The sequence below is a fragment of the Pseudorasbora parva genome, chromosome 19 (assembly GCF_024679245.1).
Source record: "Pseudorasbora parva isolate DD20220531a chromosome 19, ASM2467924v1, whole genome shotgun sequence".
Lineage (NCBI taxonomy): Eukaryota > Metazoa > Chordata > Actinopteri > Cypriniformes > Gobionidae > Pseudorasbora > Pseudorasbora parva.
This window is the reverse complement of record NC_090190.1, coordinates 33,317,148-33,337,965: the sequence shown is the minus strand read 5'-3', so window position 1 is coordinate 33,337,965 and position 20,818 is coordinate 33,317,148. Positions and strand designations below refer to the sequence as shown.

The 20,818-nt window shown below is 38.3% G+C and overlaps 1 protein-coding gene across 4 annotated transcripts in view; it reads right to left on the bottom strand.

Annotated features, from left to right (window-relative positions):
* Positions 1–17,287: 17,287 nt before the first annotated feature.
* chrna11 (cholinergic receptor, nicotinic, alpha 11) overlaps positions 17,288–20,818 on the bottom strand; it is a 40,075-nt gene continuing 36,544 nt past the window's right edge. For all 4 annotated transcript variants that reach the window (XM_067426199.1, XM_067426198.1, XM_067426200.1 and 1 more), the window contains one exon: positions 17,288–20,515. In XM_067426199.1, coding sequence (XP_067282300.1) covers positions 19,733–20,515 — 783 coding nt within the window. In that variant the 3' untranslated portion in view covers positions 17,288–19,732. The remainder of the gene's footprint in view (positions 20,516–20,818) is intronic.

The window sequence follows — 20,818 nt, the reverse complement described above, 5'->3', positions numbered from 1 at the left end:
TTGTTTATGTGCAGAAGGTAAATGTTCATCTTCAGAGCCGAAGCACAACAACAAAGGTTTTCTGCAAAATTCATGCAGTTTTTTTTTATCCATTACATAGTGTTGACCTACCTTTAAATCAATATATAGACATTTATGAGTGTCAGATTTAGTTCTGAAAAGTAGTAAAGTAATGTTACACAACTAGCGAACGAGTTTCTAATGAAACTCACTAAACCTCGCTGAACTTAAGGTGATATTACTTGCAACAGAGCTACTGTAGCCAACATATTTGGCACTGACAACTTTGATAGAGTAACTTTATAATTACTGACAAGTGCAATTCATGTTTCATGTTGAAATTGATCGGGTTTAGGGTAATGATAATGTTGTTTTTCAAGATAAATATATAATTAAGTTAGGTAAGTAAGTAAGCATTTCCAATATTAAATTTGTGTATTGGTTTATTATGTTGTAATTCTGCATGTTCAAATCTAATAATTTTTTTTAAATGGTGTAGGCTTTTTTTTTTTTAAACAAGCTGGCTGCAAACTTCTTAGCCAATCAGAAAACTCAAAAGCGGTTCTCTGCCAATTGCGTGAGTTTGATAACGTTTGGCTCGACCAATGGAAATTTTAAATAAAAAGTTGAGAAATTGTCGTTTTCTTTACAAATGCGTTTATTTTTTCACTGCTGTTACTATCATCACACTTGGCTGACTTAAAAGGGGGGGGGGGGTGAAATGCTTTTTCATGCATACTGAGCTTTTTACACTGTTACAGACTTGGATTCCCATCCTAAACATAGACAAAGTTTCAAAAACTAATGTTGGACGTTTGATGGAGTATTTCTGTGTTAAAAATACTCCTTCCGGTTTCTCACAAGTTTCGGAGAGTTTTTTTCGAGTATGGCTCGGCTTGACGTTAATAGAGCGGAAGGTCCTTGTATGGGCCGTGCGGGCTCTTCTCCTGGTAGGGTGCGCGCGCGTGACTAGAGCGAGGAAATGCACGCCCATAAACACTGCTCTCAAGCTGCAGATCCAGTCTTCCTTGAACACTTATGTAGGTTATAGTCCGCGCCGCGCTCCACTTCATTCCTCCACTTTGACATTAAGCGACTTCAACGCTTCAGCAAAGCATTCCGGGAAGGCAGCGCTGCATTTGAACCGATTTGAACGCAGAAATGACGGGAAGCTTCACAACATCGCTTCAGTCGCATAGCAAAGTGGATCTCCACACTCCAAGAAGTGTGTTTTTGACGGAGCTGTCCCAGCGATAAAGGTTCGGTCCTGCTTTGGAAGCAGCCGGTGAGTAAAACTGCTTCAAATGTCTGTGCTGTTGGCTCGTCGCATGAGTAAACAACATGATAGCGTGCTTCGTCATTCAAATGCGCTAATGGACACTATTGTTGTTCTATGTACACTAATCTGACGTGCAAAACCGTTTTGCTTGCTACTGCTAAGGTTTAATTGCATACAATTTTCCATAAACCGAATCATGTCCTCATAAACTGCGAGTAAAGACACAAATGTTGACAGGCCACTAAATACAGTAAATACCACAGAGACGGACGTCCTGCTGTTGCCGTTTCTCCTGTTCAATTTATTTCAGCCTCCGAATGATTCTGGATCATATCTGTATTAGCTGAGATAGCCATGGGTTTCTCCACGCTTGAGGACGTCACTGCTTTGCGCGCTTGTCATTCTTTAGCTCCGCCCACACGATACGCCTCCAGGCGCCCGAAAAGACTCGGTACAGCCCATATTTCTTTTATAAATATAATAAAACTAAATACTTTTCAGAGATATTAAGGATGCAATACTACTCTGTAGGTACTCAAGATTGACATGAGATTGACTGAAACTGAGTGTTTCACCCCCCTTAAAAAAAAATAGGTAACGGGTATCAGATGGTATAGCAAATTGATCTGTTTTTTATGCAGCTTTTCTTGCTGTACCTGTCAATATTGATGTATGTTAAAGTCAAATGGCCTGAGAATATTAGATTTTTTCAGGACAACATGATCACCATAGAGAATTATTTAAAGTAAATATAATGATGAATTGATAAAAGAAAGCAGAATTCTATAAAGAAATTATCCGGTATTCATATTAATAACAAAAGTCGATCCTGTAGAATTGCCTCTAGAATTAAATACCAACTTGTAGCCTACCCTTGTCTCTCATGTGCAACCACTGGGGAAATAATTTTCCCCATGCCAGCTAAATACTTAGGCTAAATGAAATTCCATTTATTTATTATCACAAGGACTCCAAGGATTTCAAAAGATAATTAGCCACATTTTAAAGCACAGCCTGCTGAAAGACAAAATGAAGTCCATGAGTGTTCAGCAGGCAGATATGGTTTCAACTTGTGATTGCCATGACATATTTGTGCTATTAACTGGGTATGTAAGCCTGATTTAAAGCACAATTTGAGTGTAATTGTCTTAGGAACCGATGCCAAAGGCATTGTCCCATCACATATGGCTAACAAGTAAATAAATAAATTGACATAGCACTTTTTTTTTTTTTTTTACTTTAAAGTATCCTTTAAGAACAAAAAAAAAGAATGTGAAATGATAGTCATGGAATAAGCACAACAATGTAGGAAATCTGTTACATTGCATTCAAAGCAGGATTATTATAGTTAAAGGCACAGTATGTAAGTTTTGCAGCTATAGGTTGCTTATTCAAAACAATAACAAAGGTGTAGCTTGACGACACCATGAATGCACTTGTAATCATGGGAGTTGTCGTCTTCCCCTCCACAGCCGATTGAAAATAATTTGATGGGACTCAGGCAGAAATCATGTTCTTGGATGAGCTAATGTATTAAAATTTTACAGGCTTGGAGGATCGGAGTGAAGTGGAGCGAGAAAAATGAGCGATAGTGTGTCACATGCCTGTCCTGTCTTGTGTGCACATGTGGGTTTTGTCAGTATGGCCTTTGTGCTTCTGTTATTGTCTGATCCCTCCCCCTTGTTATCTGATTAGTGTTGATTTCTCCCACCTGTTCCCTCTTGATTTCTTCCCCTTATAAGCTCCTTGTGTTTGTCAGTCTGGGTTGGATCCTTCTGTCACGTCACAGACAAGGGAAAAGGGTGCGAGGACTCAAGTGCAGAAAATGATATATTTATTTATAACAAAAATAAACATAAACAGAAAACAAAACCCACGAGGGGGCAAAATACATAATCAAAAACCATGAACTGAAGACATACCACACAGGGAACCAGGAGACGATGACGAGACATATACACACACAAGGATCCAACACAGACTGACAAACACAAGGAGCTTATAAGGGGAAGAAATCAAGAGGGAACAGGTGGGAGAAATCAACACTAATCAGATAACAAGGGGGAGGGATCAGACAATAACAGAAGCACAAAGGCCATACTGACAAAACCCACATGTGCACACAAGACAGGACAGGCATGTGACATAGTGAAGAACTCAGAGCTCACGACCAGTTCGGAGGACACAGATATCGTTGACAAGTTAGTTCGCTCAACTTCAGTGGTTTGGAGATATTTTGGCGATCCCATTCGACATAAAACAACGACGTACGTGGATTGCTTCAATATCATAGGTTCACGTTCACCACACGGAATTTATTTATTAAATTATCCTGCTAAATTATCTTCAAAGTTCTTCCATATAACATTGAGCCCAACACAGCGGAAAATCTACATTAACTTCATTCACACACAGTCTTATTACCTTGTTAGTTGTGGTGGGTGACTTACAACAAGCTAACGCTAACTGTACCAAACTATAATCACTAAAATATTGAACTTGTAAAACGATCGCTATCATAATTGTCTTTGATGATTTATTAAAAACTCGGCATCTCCTGTATCAAAAGAGATATAATGTCATCCGATGTTTAAAATGAATAAAATAGACTAGACAGACCTTACTGGAGATCCACAAATACTGAACTTTGCTCTCTCGCGACCAGCCCACTGTCGCTGAGGTGTGTGTGTCGGTGAGATGCACGACGCGTGTGTGTGGAATACTTTCCGGATGCACTGTACATCTGATTTACTAACTGAGCTGCAAGTTATTGTTTATAATTTTCAGTGATGTCCAAATCATAATGGAATTATATTAATGTATGTAAACAATTAAATATTGACAATTACATCAATATATTTAGTCATGATGATAGGCATATATTGTAACTGTTGGTCAAATAGCTACAGCTACATCTTCAGCATTACATGACTTTTTACACTATAACCCATGGCATGCACATAAACATAGGCACTTAAAAGCTTTAGCACGCTCCGCCCTCTATTTACATACATAATTACATCGTCATAAAAGCACTGTAAAGCTTAGAGGCATCGAGAATGTAATAAATTGCCATTGCAGGATCGAAGGATGAAGCTGTCCATGGGGTTAGAGAGGATCAATACAGCTCTAAACTGCAACGATCTGCAGAGGTCAAACTGGATGAAGTGTCGGTCCACTTTACCCCCGATCTAAGGCAGCTGTCTGAAGAGTACTTGTGCGTCTTTGCCCGTAAGTGCTTTATGCTTGAAAGAGTAGAGGAGGGGAACTCTGTTTGAGAGACCTCAGTGGTCTCAAAGGGCCACTTGTGGTCACTCCAGTGGACTGAAGGTGTCTTAGTGAGCCAAATCAGAGCTAACGAATGCGTCCGTGAGTCTCCCAAGAGAAAACAATCATCAATCAAATCCAGGAAGCATTCTGACTGCATCTTTATGATTCTATTGCTTTTGCATGTTACATTAGTGGTGTTTGCTTGCGCTCTTTATCCTAGGGATTTTTAAAGTGTTTTTAATGATAATTATATGAAGTATTATTAGTATGACAGTATTATAAGAATAAGCTAAAATTACACTACTTTTTGTAAGTTTAAACAACATTTGTGCAGTGTTCATGCTGCCTTCATTTTAAGTTTAGTCGATTTGAAATGTGAAGTTGTAATAAGTGACAACTTTGTTATTTGAGTTGACTAAACTTAATTTTAAAGTGACAGTTCACCCAAAAGTGAAAATTAGCCCATGATTTACTCACCCTCAAGCTATCCTATGTGTATGACTGTCTTCTTTTAGACTAATTAAATCTGAGTTATATTAAAATATGTCCTGGCTAATCCAAGCTTTATAATTGCAGTGAATAGCAGCCCCCATTTTGAAGCCCATATACAGCCATCCATTTCAAAAAGTAATCCACACCGCTCCAGTGGTTAATAAAGGCCTTCTGAAGCAAAACAATGTTTTTTTGTAAGAAAAATATCCATATTTAAAACTTTATAAAGTAAAATATCCAGATTCTGGCAGACCACCTTCCGTATTCATCTTGCGGAAAAAAAGCACAACTGCCACGATGATGACATCATACGTAGCATAAAAAAGCGTAACTGGTGCGACGTTGACGCTGAACATGGCGTAAGCATTTTGAACTGTGAGAGGCACTACACTTTCTTCATAAGTTGAATAAGGAAGGCGGTCCACCGGAAGCTATATATAACGTGGTAAATATGGATATTTTTCTCACAAAAACCTTTAAAAGGCCTTTATTAACCACCGGGTCCGTGTGGATTTCTATCATAATGGATGGATGCACTTTTTTTGGTCTAAAAATTTTGGGCTGCCATTAACTGCCATTATAAAGCTTGGAAGAGCCAGGACATGTTTTAATATAACTCTTGAGTGTATTCATCTGAAAGAAGAATGTCATATACACACCTAGGATAGCTTGAAGGGGAGTAAATCATGGGTTCATTTTTGGGTGAACTATCCCTTTAAAGGGATAGTTCACTTTAAAATGAATATTCTGTCATCCTTTATTCACCCACAAGTTGTTTCAAACCTGTATGAATGTCTTTCTTCAACCGAACACAAGGGAAGATTTTTTTGAAGAATGTCAGTAACCAAACAGTTAACTGGAGCCATTGACTTCCATAGTAGGAAAAAAAAATACTTTGGAAGTCAATGGCTCCAGTTAACTGTTTGGTTACTGACATTCTTCAAAATATCTTCCCTTGTGTTCAGCTGAAGAAAGAAATTCATACAGGTTTGAAACAACTTGAGGGTGAGTAAAGGATGACAGTTCATTTTAAAGTGAACTATCCCTTTAAGGCAACACAAACACTTTTTTAAGTTGCAAAAAAAAAAAAATTGTAATAAAAAATAACATGTAAAAGGAAGTGTTGTAGTCAAGGCCACCTAAACCGAGACCAAGACCAGTGTGTGCCGAGACCAAGACAAGACCAAGACTTTGTGGGGTTGAGACCAAGACGAGACCAAGACTTTGTGGGGTTGAGACCAAGACAAGACCAAGACTTTGTGGGGTTGAGACCAAGACAAGAGCAAGACTTTGTGGGGTTGAGACCAAGACAAGAGCAAGACTTTGTGGGGTTGAGACCAAGACAAGACCAAGACTTTGTGGGGTTGACACCAAGACAAGACCAAGACTTTGTGGGGTTGAGACCAAGGCAAGACCAAGACCAGACCAGCACTCCTTAAATTGATCTAAAAGATCCATATATCTGAGAAATTACTTATTTTACTTATATACTTATATTTAATTACAAAATGTAATTAGAATAGTAAGACACTGCTGTTAGACAAGCTCTGTTACCAATCAAACCACTGACAATAAAATTAATGACACAGAAGCATCTTTGCAACTGGTACAATTACACCTTCATAAATAATGTTAAGATAATTTAACATTAAAACATTACCATAATTTAGCATTTACAGATTAGTTTATTCAACCGATTTGTTCAAAGAAGCTAATTTAATAGTGAAACGTTGCTGAATTAGCAATCATTTAATATTAACTTATTGTTTATTGAACGTTTATATAAATCAATATCATTTGCAATCAGCTCTCTTGCTCTTGTGGTATTGCTTAATTATATTCTGTTATATATTTTAAAAAAAAACTAAATCTCAGAATTTTTTAGCCATTTATATAAATTTTGGGCATTTGAGACAATGCTGCATTGCTTTTGAACCCAGCAGCACACAGTAACAAAAGAAATCACATTACAAAGAAGTTATTGATTGCATTTTAAGCAATAAGTTGTACATCAAATCACATTAATGATGTTAAATTAGACAATGCACCAGCGAATTTAGTGATTATCATTGCAGGTGTGGTCTTTTACTGGTCTTGAGATAAAATCCAGAGTCCATTAAGTCCGAGACCAAGTACAAATGCAGTCGAGACCGAGAAGACCAAGACCTTTAAAAAAATGCTGTTAAGACCGGTCTCGAGTACTACAACACTAGGTTTGAAGTACTGTTAGTAATGATAATAATAAATGTTAAATAAATTACAAAAATACATTTAAAATGTAAACTTTAAAAAATGAAACAACCAAATGTAACATTATTAATGTTTTTCTCTGCATACTAAACATGGAAATCATGGGATCATCGTGGGATTTTATTCTGTGAAATGAATAAAATATTTATTCTATATTCATTCTATCCACTATTTATTATCTTCTTTAGACATATACAATACCAAAAATACAGTGTCCACTTAACATAGTAAAAAAAAAAAAAATTCAAATAATATTTTACACATTTAAAAAGTGTCAATAATATAAATCATATTTGGACATTAAAAAGCTTGAACCCCCTGACTTACAGTACACTTCAATTCTTTCTTTCTACGTTTCTATCTTTATGAATTTCTTCCAATTTCATTTACAGACCTGGATCTTTATATCTTGTTTTATTTTTCCCTAAACAGCCCAATCCCTTTCCCTCAATCACTCGCTCTCTCTCTCTCTTGTCATTATTATCGATCATGCCCATCTACCCCTGTTAATTAAAAGCCATTGATCGCCGGCTACATGCCAGCAATATCATGGACGGCGTCACAGGAGGAGCCATTCAGAGATCGGTTGGTATGTGTTTGGATGTCATTGTCTCTAAGAGGAACGGTCAATGACACTGGGAAAAAAAGGAACAAGATGAACACTTTTAGAAAGTAAATGTTTGTGTACCTTTAATTATTACGTCCTTTGAGGAGACCCTGCTAGTTATCTTGCCTGAATTAATCTAATTTTTTTTAACTGCATTTAAGCGTCATTAAGGAGCCTTCACACTTTGCCGCACCATCTTGAGCCTTCATTGCCGTCACACATCTTACACAGTTATAAATCCTATCGAGCTGTACAGTTCCATTCATGTCTTTATCTTTCGCCCACACTGAGATGCCAATCTATCAATCTTCTACCCACAGTTCTCTCATTCATGCTCAAATCCACACTAGTTTCACCTTCACACAATCCTAGTTCCATCCTTCTCAAGCTCATAATCATCATCTCTGCCATATCTCTGCAAACACATGTGTGCCATCACCTTTATTTGCCACACACACACACCCACTCTTATTCCCCTATATCCTCTTTTTCTCCATCTGAGTGAGCACGGTAAATCTGGACAAGTCAATGTGCCAGCACAGCACATTCACGGAGAGAGGCGAGTGAATTACTCTGGCAGACGAGCCATGGCTGCCGCAGTAATGGTAGACACACGCAATCTTTATTCATTGATGCATTGACTGAGTGCCATAGTGCATGTTGAGATAGGAAATTGAGCTATATAGAATTTCTTAAACACTGAACTCTGTGGGGATATTGTGGCTTATATCATCATCAGGTTGTCAAAATAGCAATCAAAATAAGCAATGGATATTCACTTTTCATTTTTGGCCCAAAATCCTGAAAACGGTGTCAAAGCATCAGCATTTTGGGTTAGAAGCTGCACTGTAAAAAAATGTTAAATTTGTGAATAAAAAGTCATAAAGTTCCACATGCCAAATCATAATACTAGTGCTTTTTTTCCTACTTAACCAGCTTCATTTACAACTTTTACTGTCACAAAGCAAGTTTTAGTGAAATTCCCATTGTGATAATTGTAGTTAAAGATAATTGGTTAAGAGATTCTTAAACAATGATATTTATTCATTCATAAATAAATAAAAATATTATTGCATGAATACATTTTATCAAAGACGGATGTGCTAAAGCTTTTATACAATATTAAAGGTACACTATGTAACTTGTTTTAATAAACGACAATCAACATTGCCTTTGCTTTTTGGAGATGGCAAGAACTGAGGGATATGAAATGTAAAAGCGATGCAGATATGCCGTTTTTATTACTCATTAGGTGAGAGGTATTTTATTGAACAGATACATTTCTATATGTGGCTCTTTAACAAAGTTCAACACTGTTGTAGTGCTGTACTGGAATTTAATTTCAAGGAAGCACCTTGTCTATTAATAGATATAGCTACAGAAACATCTTCAGCTAGTCAGCTTTGAGATCTTTTTCATCTAAACTGGTTATATCTCTTAAGTCAAGCAGTGAATGTTTTATGAGAAGTATGATAATCTCTCTTCTGTGTGTTTTTTATTATTATTATTTTTTAGAAAAAAACATTTTCATCTGAACAGTCATGCGGTGCCAAAGCACAAGCAAAAACAATGTTCTTTCCAAGTGCCAAGTCTCTCTTAAAATCAACATGAAAGTGACTTAAACTGCAATTCATTGACTGGCCGACTCCAAAAGGGAGTCAAATCTGTAACTCCTCATGGTAAAATGCCCAACTTTACAGGAGAAAAAAATATGTCTACAGCCTGGTACAAAAAGTGTTTTGGTCTATATAGCCAATTTTGTCCTTCATGACAACTGTGAGGGTGATGACATTTTTATATAAACTCATCCGTTTAAATTATATTAAGACTTAAAGTTCTGCATAATTAAGGGCGTGGTAACTTGAGTGAGAGGTGACAGCCACTATGTTTGAGCTAGGCGAGGGAGCGGTTTCAGCAACCAGGCACCTCCACCAAGTCCTGCCTCTTTGCCCATTTTCGGTTATCCGGGAGTGACGTGCTGCCAAAATGGCGACGGTCCGTTCTTCCTATCGTCAGGTTTCAAAAATGCTCTTCAAAAACCTACGAGTGACGACACGGACACCACGTCCATTTTTCTACAGTCTATGGTTCTTCCGCTAAATGCATACAGCTTAGTTTTTTTTACTGCTAGAGAGCCAAAAGTACATAGTGCACCCATACCTGTCAACACTCCCGTTTTTGCTGGGAGTCTCCCGTATTTCACCCATCTCCCACCCCCCTCCCGTTTTGTAATTTCTCCCGGAAATCTCCCGCAATTTGTATGGCCCAAACCTCGATCTTTGAATAATCACAAATATGTTTTTTCAAGGTTGTTCAGTTGCCAGAATCCAGATTGTTTATGAAACGCCGACTCGACACATCACACAAATTTCAAACCATTTGGCCTCGACCTGGCAACCTAGTTGCTCTGTTGATATCTGCGCAGGGCGCGGGAAGTTGTATCAACCATCATTACTAGAAACGGGAGAATACTCAGCTGGTAAATATTTATTTTCTGTAATCCCCTGACTAGTGTTACATTATATGATCACAAGTTTATTCATGCAAATGCTTTTAAACCATTTAAGAGCGACAAGACAAAGAGAACGTGCTGTATGAAAAACTCACACAACGCCCAGATTCAAGTCCTTTCGCTCTTTAACGAACAATAACACACACAATTATGCCAAGATACCAGTTTTGTTAAGTTTCTTCATAAGAGCAGCCTTTAAAAAGTTAAATAACGTCTTAAATGAGTTTAAAGAGGTGTGAGAAAACGAGACGTGGGTGAGATACGCATCATGTGCGACAGCGGAAGATCTTTTAAAGTAAAAGTAAACACTTATAATGACGATGTAAAGACCAAAAGCAATTGCTCATTAAATATGCTCTGCTTGACTAAATAACTTTAGCACCCTTTAATAAGGATTAATCTATATATAATTCATAACTTATGCAGTGCAAACAGATAAAAAATGTATGTATACTTCCTACTTTCTAAGTTCTTGAGCACAGGAAAAAATGAAATGTATTATGGGTTTATGTGAGGATTTTTTTTTTTAATTCACTTAAATTAAAAATTATATTTTTTTAAGCTTAATAAATGTTAATGTGTTATTTATTTCATTTAAGTGGGAATTAAATATTATTTAATAGAGACATCAGAAGCTGTATTACTATCAGTGATACTGGCCTAAAAAGATAAAAAGGTTATATATATATATATATATAACGTTTTTAATGGCAATTAATTATGATGAATCAAAGAAAAATACCCCCCCCCCCCCCCCGATTTAAAAGGTATGAGTGTACCTTTTAAATAAATCGTTGAGAAGAAATAAAAAATGTATTGCTTTATTGCCCTTGATTTATATGTAGAATGTTAATATAATTACATCAAAATCTAATAATCCCATATTTAGTTACATGTCTTTGTAGTTAGTAACATGTTGCTTGTGATGTTTTGGCAGTTCAGGCCGTTTTGAGGGAGGCATAAGCAATGTGGGACTGCTTTCCCTCGTAAATCCACTCAAGGCCTGAGACTCTGCCCTCTCTCCCCACCATTAACTTTCCACCCTCCCTTGCTCCATCCCTCCTTCATGAACGAGTGATCAATTAAAACCTTGTCCAGCCGGGACCGCACGTCAGCAGAAAACAGGTCTACTTTAGTCCCTCATCTACTTCACGATATGACAGACATTGCAATGCGTCATGTCACACTTGAGAGACTCTGAATAGCATACTATCATACAGCATGCTACAACTCCTGCAGGATATAGAAATTCAATCTCTCGCATGAGGTTTGCTTCACTGTTGTTTAGTGACACGTCTCATAAAAGCGAACTGATTTTTTATTTATTTAGATGACCTGCTTCTATATTAATCGAATCATAGGAAATAATATGAACACAAAAATATATCAAAATATTATCCTCATTTGCAGGTAGGCCTACATAGTTTTGTTTAGGAGACTTCTAATACATTTACATAATTTAATGTAAAAAAAAAAAAAAAACTATAATTTCTGATTGTTCAGCTGGTTATTAGTCTGTTGTGATTTGTTTTCCACTTAAAGGTCCCTATCATACGCCCAGCGCAATGCAGCGACAGGTCGTGATGCAAGAGTTTTTTGCAGGTTTCAACCTGACGCAGTTATCATTTTTACATCCAGCACCACATTATTTACATAGCAAATTCCCATCTGTTCGCCCATGGTTGTGCTGGTCTGAAAATGAGGTGTGTTCAGGCGCATTGTTGTCATGTTATTTTGGGCAACTGAAAACGACTTATTTTTATTTGCTATTTTTGCTTTTTTTATTTTAAGCCAACCATTTTTCCCATCGTTAAACTAGCAAGTGGATTCGGACACCTCCTAACTGCACTTGTGCCGTGCGCTTAGATCGTTAAAATAGAGCCTAAAGTATGTGTCGTAAATGTAATATCCCTTACCATAATCGGAGAGAATCGGCTCCGGAGATTTTCCGGAGACTACGCTAACTATGGCATCAGTTTTGCCGAATCAGTTTGAGCCAGAGTCCGACGACTCGAGAAGAACAAGCTGATCAACCCAAATGATGTGCAAGCCCAACTTGTACCGAGGTGGACATGTCTCTTGGACACGCAACTCAACCAGTTTTTTTACATATACCTTGGTCAGGAATGATTTAAATGAGGAATATTGTGATGTGTAAATTCTCAGAAGAGAACTGAAGACTACAGTTGAGGCGTTCAGAGTTCAGAAACAGTACTGATCTAGAGATTAACTCCCTTTGTAGTGACTGCAGACGTTTTTCGCGCTCAAACAGTAACATTACACAATAAAGAAAGTTGAAAAAGCATAATAGGATCCTTTCAAAATGAGTGTACAGGCACAGCTCTATACGCGTCTCTCATTTTGCATCAGTACTGTCACATTTCCCCATCTTATTTTCAGCTCTGTCATTTTCCTTAAACAACAGCCAGCCATGAAATGACGAAGCACAGACTGCATATTATTAAAGAATACTTTATTCAAAGATGGGAAATCATTTGTATCTGCATCTGAGAGAGAGAGAGAGAGAGAGAGAGAGAGAGAGAGAGAGAGAGAGAGAGAGAGAGAGAGAGAGAGAGAGATTTGAAAGTAATTTGCTTGGTCCCCCATTAAGATGAGATGGCTGGCATTTCATAAGAGCACAGCGAGCAGCAGCAATCTTTTGGCAGCGTGTTTTTTTGGATGAACTTTAATTAATACCATAACAACCACTAATTGCCATAATGACTTTAGCAATAAAGTTGTACTTGCAATGAAAACCAGAACTGTTTGTAAGGACCACATATGTGCTGTCACCAGAAATGTTTAGCAGGAAACAGGAAAAGAATTCATCATAAAAATTTACCTGAAAGATGTACGGGCCCCGGAGTCAGATTTAGAACAGTATACAGTCCATTCAGTGCAAAAACGACAATATGCTTCAGTCATTAATTCACCTTCACTGTGAATTGTTCATCTGCAACTCTATTTCTATATTTCTGTCAATTTCTTAGCTGAATAAGCCACATAACAAGACTCAAATTCAACAACACAATAGCCATGTTTTCTATCAAACTCAACTATAACTACTCAATCTTCAAAGAAAAAGTCTACTTTATTTACTACTTGGTGAGGTATGTCATTTCTACACAACCAGAACCACCAGACGCAATTGAAAAAAACAGTTTCCCTGAACACGTACGTCATCTTATACTGCTTTCAAATGTACAGGAGCAATCAAATGACTCTCGCCTCAGTTAAATCAGCCAATCACTTTTTAGAGGCATCTCCTGTTTGATTACATACTCTTACTTACAGATACATTTGTGCATGATTTTAGCAAGAGAAGCTCAATTTATTAAAACAAATTAAACATTAAACATAATATTAACCAAAATGTAGGAGAGTTTGGTCTTTCCCCATTTAATATGCCCTGTACGTCATGGCACTCCTAAATATTGGTACTGGTTTGGGGCAGGGGTAGCTGTTTGCCCAAACAATGGCAGATGGGGGGGAATGTTCATGGGGGTCTTTATTTCATTTATGTATGGTGCAGCAGAAATTACACACCTAGCAACAACTTTAAAGGAATAGTTCACCCAAAAATGAAATTTATCCCATAATTTACTCAAGACATCCTAGGTCTATATGGCTTTCTCTTTTCGGTCAAACACAATCAGTGATATTTATTCATATCCTGGCTCTTCCCAACATTGTAATGGCATTGAATAGTGCCAGAGTTCTTGAAGCTCCAAAAAGCTCATCATCCATCATAAATGTAATTCATACGACTCCATTGGGTTAATAAAGGCCTTCTGAAGCGAAGCGATGGGTTTTTGTAAAAACAAATATCCATATTTAAAACTTCTTGAACTATAAAACTACCTTTCGTCAACGGTCGTATGCATGTTCAGGAGAGTCGAAAGTCAGCGGAATGGTGAACTCTGACCCATAGTAGGATGAAACTATTCCTTTATGTTGTAAGTATAGGCAAAAATATTGACAAACCAACTGAAAGCTTAATATAGCTAATAGTAATATTCTGCCTTAAGTTCATACATCCATGAATTTTCCAAATTGCTTCCTTAACCCCTATGCTGGAGCCTATAGCCACAAGCTGATGAAACCTTAGACAGATGGCCAGTCCATCACATGGACACATTTGCATTCTCATTCACACCAACAAACAATTAAATACACCTACTGTTTGTTTTTGGATTGTGGACACGGGGAGAACATGCAAACCCCAGACAGAAAGACCTCCTGGCTCAGTTGGGACATGACTTTCTTGCTGTGTGGCAACAGTGCTACCCACTCAGTCACCTTGCCCTCATACAGTGCCCTCCAAAAGTTTGAAAACACCCAAAGAGACCCTTCAAAAAGTGCAATTTTGCAAGTAAAACATACGTAAATTTGAAGTTTTAACGTGACACGGCATTCTAAAAATGCAGCACTCGTGTTTGACACTAAAAAGGATGTGAAGCGTGAGTACAAAGGTCAAACACGTCAATCTAGCACATTAATATGGAAATGCAGTGCAGAAGATCGCAAAAACATATTTTTATCCAAAGGCAAAAAAGGTTTTTAATCTTTCTTAGTCATTTCTTGGCATTAAAGGATTATATTAACTTGCAGTTATTGTTAAGACCTGATGCCCAATAACAGGATTACTTTGTAATTACAACTTTTATTGTTATTATATTTTTTGAAGTCAGAACAATTTTACTGATCAACACAGACCAATCAGAAAACAGGTTAAAAACAGATCAAGTATGTTCTGAATTAATTAAAGGGGCTTATATGTAAGAATTTTCATCTATTAATCGCTTTGGTAATGCCAATATGCGAAAACCTTGAATGGAACTTAAAAAGAGAGACCTTCTCTGGTGTTGCCTGTGAAAGCCTGTAGACTTATTTTTATGTAAAGGACTCGGGAAAACCCAAAGGATGTAATGGCTATGCACACTCCAAAGAACCTCTCTTGCATTCAGTGACACATGAAATTAATTCTGGATAATCCCAAAAGAGCTATTCTGTACTGTAATGTCAACGTGCCGTGCAAACAAAATGGATTCATTCAAACTATAGTCTTTTATCAAATCATACGTCATTAATAGCGGTTCACTTCCACGATTTAGTAAGATTGCGTTCACATCAGCAACGAACCGTACCAGAGTTCACATGAAACGAACCCCAGACCACCTTTTTAAGCGGACTCGGGAAGTACGGTTCGCAGGTGCGCAACCGAGTTCGGAAGGCCACGTTCACATCATCCAAATGAACAGAGCTCTGACGTCAATCGAACCCGGGTGCGCACCAAAAGTACTAATGTGAAAGCACCCTTAGTGTGCACAAATGCTAGCACGAGCAAATTGCTGGCTGCAGTTCAGTTAACGGCCAATGGTGTCACTAATAACAAGGGTTTCTGAATTCTACATATAGCCTCTTTAATATATTATTTACTGATATGTCTCTTTTTAGAGTTTGTGTTGACCTGTATACATCCAAAAGTCACACAACAGCTATGTTTACATGCACCCAAAGAATCCGTTTATAATCAAAAAATTACATGAAAAGCTTTCATGTAAACACATCAATTGATCCCATTGGGCTTTGATTGAAATTTTGAAAGAAAAAAAGCATGTAAAGGCATGAATCTGGTTTTCTCAATCAGACTGAAAAATACCTTCCGCACATGCGCAGTACCATGATGCATGTTTACATGCATTTTACGTTATACAAATGTGTGTATATCTATGTCTCGTTTTACTTCTTACGAACTGGTCAGTTGATAAGAATGAATATTTACTAAATATTTGCTAAAGAACCTCTTATGACATAACAGCTTTCTTTTAAGCTATGTCATCAAGACAAAAATTACAATTACATTCACAGTGGCTCCAGTAACATTATCGCAAAGGCTTTCTCCAGTTTGGAATTCACTGGCTCAAGTTTTGTTTTAAAAACATGTTATGCACATGGAAATTAATTTGTGAATCATAATGTTTAGGAATCCTTAAGGAACTTTGCAAAAATAATAATTACACACTACAGTTTATGGTATAGATATAACGTTTTGCGTCATTACTACAGATGATGGGAGTGTTTTCGAGCTTAATCTTAAGATTTTTTATAAAGTTAAAGAGAAAGAAGAATTTGTTTATTTCTTTTGAGATCACAAGCTATTCCTCAAGATTCAGTTGAGAAACTAAGATGATAAGGTAAATTGTGTTATTACAAGGCCAGTTATAATTATCCACGAGTCTAATTTGTTCATGACATTCTTATTGCATTCACTACAAATGTATTTATTAGCTGTGTTTATTAGCTGACCTTTCCTTTTAGACTTGGAAAATCAGGTATGTCATCAGATATGAGGATTCATTTAAAAAAATGTGTACGTGTAAACATACCCCATACTGTCCTTTAAATTTAAGTGTATGCCCACTTGCTGTCCACGTCCAGAATGGAATGAAAACATCATCAAAGTAGTCCATATGTGACATCAGTTGGTTAGTTAGACTCTTTTGAAGTGTCGACAATAAATTTTGGTCCAAAAATAACAAAAAATACGACTTTATTCAGCATTGTCTTCTCTTCCGCGTTTGTTTTCAAACGTCAAATAAAGAATCAAACGGTCGCGAATCAGCAAATTGATTCGTGATTCATATCGCCAATGTCACGTGATTTCAGCAGTTTGACACACGGATCCGAATCTTGAATTATGACCGTTTGATTCTTTATTTGAGGAACACGGAAGAGAAGACAAAATATGAATAAAGTCATATTTTTTGTTATCTTTGAACCAAAATGTATTGTCAACGCTTTAAATGAGTCTTCCAACTGATATGGACTACTTTGATGATGTTTTCATTCCCTTCTGGACGTGGACAGCAAGTGGGCACTTGCATTCAAAAGGAAAGAAAGGCCTCGGACTAAATCTAAAATATCTTAAACTGTGTTCCGAGGATGAACAGAGGTCTAACGGGTGTGAAACGACATTGGGGTGAGTCATTAATGAAAGAAATTTCATTTTTGGGTGAACTAACCCTTTTATATTGTGCAAACCCCCATTTTACCCAAGACATTTCCAAACATTTGTAGGACACTGTGTGTGTAAGCAGGAACAAGAGACCAAGAAAATTTGTAGCTCATATCCTTTTTTTTAAAGGTGCAGTAAGTAAATTCTGGTAAACGCTGTTGATATTTAAAATCACCAAAACAAACACACCCCTACACACAAGGACCACACCCCTATCTTGATGCCTCCACCCCCACATTCACATACACGCTGTGCAACGTCTGGCGGAATCTGCCCATGTGCCTGCCGCCCGAGGGTATGATGTCTTCAATAAGTGAAAGCAATTTGACTATGTGACTATAATAATTCAGGTTAAATGTCTAATTGTTATTTAGCTCCTCGACTCCTCCAATGGCAAAGTAAACTCTTTCATCCCAAATTACAGATCTCACAATATTAAGGCATTATAGTGATCACTACAAGGGGAACCAAAAGAAAAAACATTATCATCTAATGCATCATCTCACTTGTCGGACACACAGTTTGGGAGCCGACGGTTGAAATGGATGGTGGAGGAGATTTAGATGTTCCAGGCTTATAAAAATAATAATGCAAATGAACAAACAAGCGAAAGATAACACAAGTATATTCAAGCACAGCAAAACCAACACAGCAAAACCAACATTACTCACGTATCAAGAAGAAATAAAGCAACTTTGGCGTCCATTTTGCAGGCCTTCCCCCTTTCCAGCGCTGGACAGCTTCTCCGATATTAACGCAGGTCCTACCTCTTGCCTGATCGTAACCCTTCTTTTATAGTTATATTACCCTGGCCTTTTTCTCTTTCTAAAGTCATGTCTGTCTTGTGCACTGAGATCTCTCTTCTCCACCATTATGTGTATACGTCTCTTACTGCTGACTGGCTACAGGTGTGTTTTGGTGCCACTTTTCAACAGCATTTTTCCAAACTGGCTTACTGCACCTTTAAGTGACAGTAGAGAACCAGGACACAGTTACTATGGTTGTGGCTCTGCACCTACTTAGATATGCAGAAGATCATCCCTGCTGTTTGAGAACACCACACACTGCCTGTCATTTCACAGAGATGACGGGAGAGAGGAAGGGAGATATAAGATTCTACCCATGTCTCCACTGTCTTTGTGCCATTTCTCCAGTACGTCTCAGGGGATTATTACTCTTTCTTCCCACACTCTCTCCCCGTCTTCCTTACTGCATTGTGTTTTTCTCTTCTCGTCTGTTTTGTGACAGATGCACTCACTGTTTGGCTTTTTGGGGCATGATGTGCTATTTCTCTCCGACAGCGAAGCCATACTTCCTCTTGCCAGTAAATGTTGCTGAGTCTCACTTACCCCCGACTGCCTTCTCTGTCTGTTTCTGTCCATCCTTCTCTAATTCCCCTATCACTCTTTCATTTTCTTATCCACTTGTCTGATCCACTTCTTCGTCCCATCCTTCTTTCGTTTTGCGCTGACTGTGTCTCTTTCTCTAATACACTCTGTCTCATTTTGTCTTTCATTACCCTTGTTCTGCTCTTGCCACGTCTTCCTGTGAGGCCCTAATCTCTCCATCGGTCTACATCTCTGTCCACGTCAGGGGGGTATTCCATCTTTCACTTCTGTATCTCTACATTAACTGATCCACTCAAACCCTCCAGCAGTCGTCCCATCTGTCCTTGAAACGAGCGCCTTTTTCATTTTTTAAGAAGAGCATTTTTGATCTGGGTTCATACGAGCCATTCACAGCATGTCTGCAACTATTATCAATATTTCTCTCTGTCTCTTCTGATCTATCCTTCCCTCTCTCCTCGCCTACCCGTAGATGAATGTTACCAAAATATATTTTGACATCATAGAGAAGTTTTGTACTGTGCTAGATGTTAGATGTACAATGTCACACAAGTTTGAGTAACACGACTGGCCATTCCTCATGTCGAGGCGTTTTGACACAGTTGAAAGGTCATTAATCAGTGTTTTCACTTTTTTTTATGTTTCGTTTTTCATTCATTCCACAGCCGAACATTTTAACCATATAGGGAACCAACCCCTTTGTCATTTACAAACACTTTTCGATGATGGTCTTTAGCGTTCCACCAACAAAGTTCAGTCTGAGATGTCTGAGTGGGCCTTAAATCTCCAGGATATTAGCCATTCAGAAGCATTCTCGATTCAGACCTTGGGATCCTGAATTATTCCAAACACAGTCTTGGGGAAAAAAAGCTGAGTCACTGTTTTGAGGAGAAAAAATACTTCCCAATTACGGTCAAACCCAAGTTTCCCGAATTCACGTTCTCTTTCAACGCGGCCATCAGATGAAGTCCTTAGAAACTGCCTCCACAAAGTTAGGTGCTGACATAAGAATGGAGATGGTGCAGATGATGTTGAAAACACTGAACGCCACCAGACAAAGTCTGTCAATTACAGCTGCAGCAAACTTCCACTGTTCGGCCACGCTATCGTTCTCGTCCTGTCCACGGAATCTATCGGCAACAAAGCGGATCTCTTCTAAAATAGCCTGAAGCTGTGGGTCTCCTCCGCTGCTGGTCCCCGAACAGGAACAGCCTCCGCCACCGCCGGACACGGTGCTCGGACAACCCGTGGCCTCCAGATTGGGCGTGGGAGGCGGCGGAGGGCTGCAGAACTGTGAGGGCAGGTGAGGTGGAGGACTGGAGCCAACCGCTGGGGGCGACACCAATGCAGGACGTGGGCCGCCCGACATGCTGTTTCTCTGCATGGACTCGGCGAGCAAGGACGGCGGCGAAGCTTCATCCAGACTGGAGAACCCGATGTAGAGCAGGTTGCCATTGTTGTTGGCGCTGTTGGTTTGGTTGTGGAGATGATGTGTGTGCCCAGCTGCTGCGGCGGCTTGAAGGAGGCTCTGAGGATGAAGCGGGTGGAGCGTTGAGGACGTGTGGTGGTGATGGAGATCTGCAGAGGCGGAACCGGGGGCGTTTGGCAGGCTGCCGCTCTGGGAACCTGAAGAGCAACGCCGTAAGTGGGGGGCACAAGGAGGCCGCTCAGGGTCTTCGCTCTCACCTGGACGCTTCATGCGCAAAAACCAGGCCACCCACTGGAGCAAAACTACCTGAACCTAAGAGAAGGAAGATGAAGAGGGAGAAATGTGTAAAAGAAAATGGGCAATGGTGTCGTATAAACATTTTACACATGTTTTATTGATGTATTGTCATTTTGCACGTTACATTTTGCCTTTTTATTCTAACAGCAAATCTTGGTTATTTATAAATGTTAAAAATAAACATCATATTTTATGTTTAAAAAGTATATCAAATTATTTTAGACTGATGATTAAATTAGATATGCAAATTTTTTGAGATAGGAATTTTGGGTTTTAATGAGCTGTATGCCAAAATCATCAGTATTAAAACAATAAAAG